We start from the raw sequence: 2,753 nt of genomic DNA, 5'->3' as shown, positions 1-2,753 counted from the left end.
GAAGTTCTCCAAGCAGGTGGCGGCGGAGCGGGCCAAGGAGAAGGCGCAGGGCAAGAAGGCCGCCATCACCGGCATCTCCAAGCTGCGCAAGCAGCGAGAGAAGTCGGTGAGCGAGGCCTGCTGCTGCGGCGGCGGCTGCGGCGGGTAGCGGCTGCGGCGGCTGCGGCGGCGGCTTGGTGGTGTGGTGGTCGTGTGGGGGCAGAGGCTGGGAGGAAGGGGGAGTGCTGGGGAGTATTTCTGACGAGCAGGTGCCCACCCAGGCAACGAACCGCCGACTGACCCACGCACGGCCAGCACTTTTGAGTCCTGACCTCCCTCCCTCCCTCTCTCCCTCCCTCTCTTTCTCTTCCCCCCCCCAGGGCTTTGCCGGCGAGCTGGATGTCGATGCAGAGCTGGATCGCCTGGACGGCGGCGCCGGCGGCAGCGGCGGCCGGCGCCAGCAGCAGCAGCAGCAGCGGCGGCAGCCCGGGGAGCGCTTCACGCCCCGGGACAAGAGCAAGCACCGCGCCAAGCGCGACGCCAAGTTTGGGTTTGGGGGGCCCAAGCGGCGGGGCAAGCAGAACGATGCCGCCTCGGCGGCGGCGGTGGATGGGTACAAGCCGGGGCGGTTTGACGACGGCGTGGGGCGCAAGGTGGCGCGCAAGGCAGGCGGCGGCGGCGGCGGCAAGTTTGGAGGCGGCGGTGGCAGGGGTGGGTGGCTTGGCTGGCGGGGCTTGGCTGGCTGGGATTCGAGCTGGCTGGGGTGGCTGCGAGGCTTGCGGGCAAGCTGGGAAGGCTAGGGGTGGTGGGATGTGCATGCGCCGGCGGCAGCCTGGACGCATCAAGACCTGCCAGAGGCAGGCAGTACCTGACCGTGGCAGGCATCAGTACCGTTTCCACCGCCAGGGCCACACCATGCAGACCAGCCTGCCTTCCCTGTGTGCCTCCCTGTGTGCTGCAGGCAAGGGCAGCGGCGGCGGCGTGCGGGGCGGCGGCGTGCAGAAGAAGGGCGGCAAGCAGCAGCGGCCGGGCAAGGCCCGGCGCGCGGCGGCCAAGCAGGGGCACTGAGCGGTCCAGGCGCCCGGCTGCGCCAGCGGCGCCTCCCTCTCCTCGCCACACGGCCAGGCAGGGCTGTGTGCTTTTGAGTGCTGCAACAATTCCTGTGCATGCCACGCCAGTGCAAATGTGCAACGAACGAAATGGAGCACCAAAGGGGGAGCGGCAGAACAATCGCCAGAAGCAAGCAACGAGCGGCGGCGGGCAGACCAGGGCTCAGCCGCCTTCCGCCTTGACCGGCGTGGCGCCGCTGCCTGGCAGCCCTCCCTCTGCCGCCCCAGCCTCCACATCCATCCCGGACGCCGTGCCGTCCTCCTCCTCCTCTTTTATCCTCTCGGCCGTCGCCGCCGCCGCTGCAGTGCCGTCGCCTTCCTCTGTCTTCACACCCGCCGCCGCTGCAGCCTGCTCCCCGTCAGCAGCTCCATCTGCTGTGGCTCCTCCCGGGGTCGCAGCCCCTGGCCCCGCCGCCGCCGCCGCCTCTGCTCTCAAGTCTTCAGAGCGGTCATGGGCGATGCAGTGCTGGGTGAGGATGTCGGCGGTGGCCGCCTGAGCCGCCGCCTTGTCCAGAATGATCAGCTGCGAGTGAGACAGAGATGCGGCGCGGTGCGGGGAGAACGCTCAGCAGCAGCAGCCGTCGGCGGTGCACCCTGTTGGCGGCTCATTGGCACCGTAAGCAGCGGCCGCGGCGTGTCACGGCGAGCAGTTGCAAGCAGCGGTGCATGACGCCGTACAGCCAGCAGTACTGTACCATACCTGGTTGTACTCCAGGGAGAATTCCAGGTACTGCCCGGTACTGGCAGCTACCGCCTCCACCAGGTCCCGCAAGTTGTTCACCGCCTGGCCGTTGACCTTGAGCACCTGCGGGGAAGAAAGTAAGGAAGAAAGGAAGAAGGGTAAGCAGGCTCGTGATCAGGCGTCGCGTGTGCGGGCGGGACCCCGCTTGATGGCACCCTGGATCGGTCAAGGGGCAGCTGAGGTGGGAGAGGCGCCGGTACTGGCGCCCTCCTGCAGCAGGCAGGCTCCACACTGCGTACATACACCAGGCAGCCACGCATAAGCAATAACCAAACACACCAGCACAGACACACACACGCGCGCCGCACCTGCGTGTTCACCACCTCCTCGTACCCCACATTCACATCCGCAGCCAGCACCTGGCTCAGCACAACCACCTGCAGGCGCAGGCGGGCGGGCGGGCAGGCAGGCAGGCAGCCAGGTCAGGCACCTTGAGGTGGAAAAGGTGAGCAGCGGGGTACCTGTCACGCGTCCGCCACCTCCCCACCAACCCACGCACGCCCCTGCGCTGCGCGTGCTGCGGCCGGGATCTGACCGGTGCTCATCCCTCCTGCCCCGCATGCCTGCTGCCCTCCCCAACCCCAGCTGCCCCACACACCCGCTGCCTGGGGTCCTGCCGCTACTACCGGGCCCTGCGCGCCACCCAGCCCCGCCCGCCCACCTGCTGTGTGGTGTTCTCGGCCTGGGCATGGAGCATCTTGTCTAGCAGCTTCACGGGTGCCTCAAAGTCGAACTCCTGTGGGTGGGGTGGGGGGGCGCGGGAGGAAAGCAGCGGGAAGAAAGAAAGAACGCGTGGATGGGAAGGGTCGCCAAGGGGGCAGGCATGGCAGAGGCATGGGAGGCGGCTGAAGGAGGGCGGCAGGGAAGCAGCGAGCACCACCGCGTGGCTCGGCAAGGCCCACGCACCAGCCAGCCCCCCCGCT

At 68.8% G+C, this 2,753-nt stretch overlaps 1 protein-coding gene across 1 annotated transcript in view; it reads right to left on the bottom strand.

The window, feature by feature from the left end:
• Positions 1–2,753, bottom strand: part of CHLNCDRAFT_58432 (hypothetical protein) — a gene marked incomplete at its 5' end in the record, with an annotated part of 12,012 nt that overhangs the window by 4,800 nt on the left and 4,459 nt on the right. The window contains 4 exons of the mRNA XM_005845676.1: positions 1,273–1,611; positions 1,789–1,893; positions 2,139–2,207; positions 2,492–2,566. Of these exons, the coding sequence (XP_005845738.1) occupies positions 1,273–1,611; positions 1,789–1,893; positions 2,139–2,207; positions 2,492–2,566 (588 nt within the window). The remainder of the gene's footprint in view (positions 1–1,272; positions 1,612–1,788; positions 1,894–2,138; positions 2,208–2,491; positions 2,567–2,753) is intronic.

The sequence above is a fragment of the Chlorella variabilis genome (assembly GCF_000147415.1).
Source record: "Chlorella variabilis unplaced genomic scaffold CHLNCscaffold_16, whole genome shotgun sequence".
Lineage (NCBI taxonomy): Eukaryota > Viridiplantae > Chlorophyta > Trebouxiophyceae > Chlorellales > Chlorellaceae > Chlorella > Chlorella variabilis.
The sequence above is the reverse complement of the archived record's forward strand: the minus strand, read 5'-3'. Positions and strand labels throughout refer to the sequence as shown.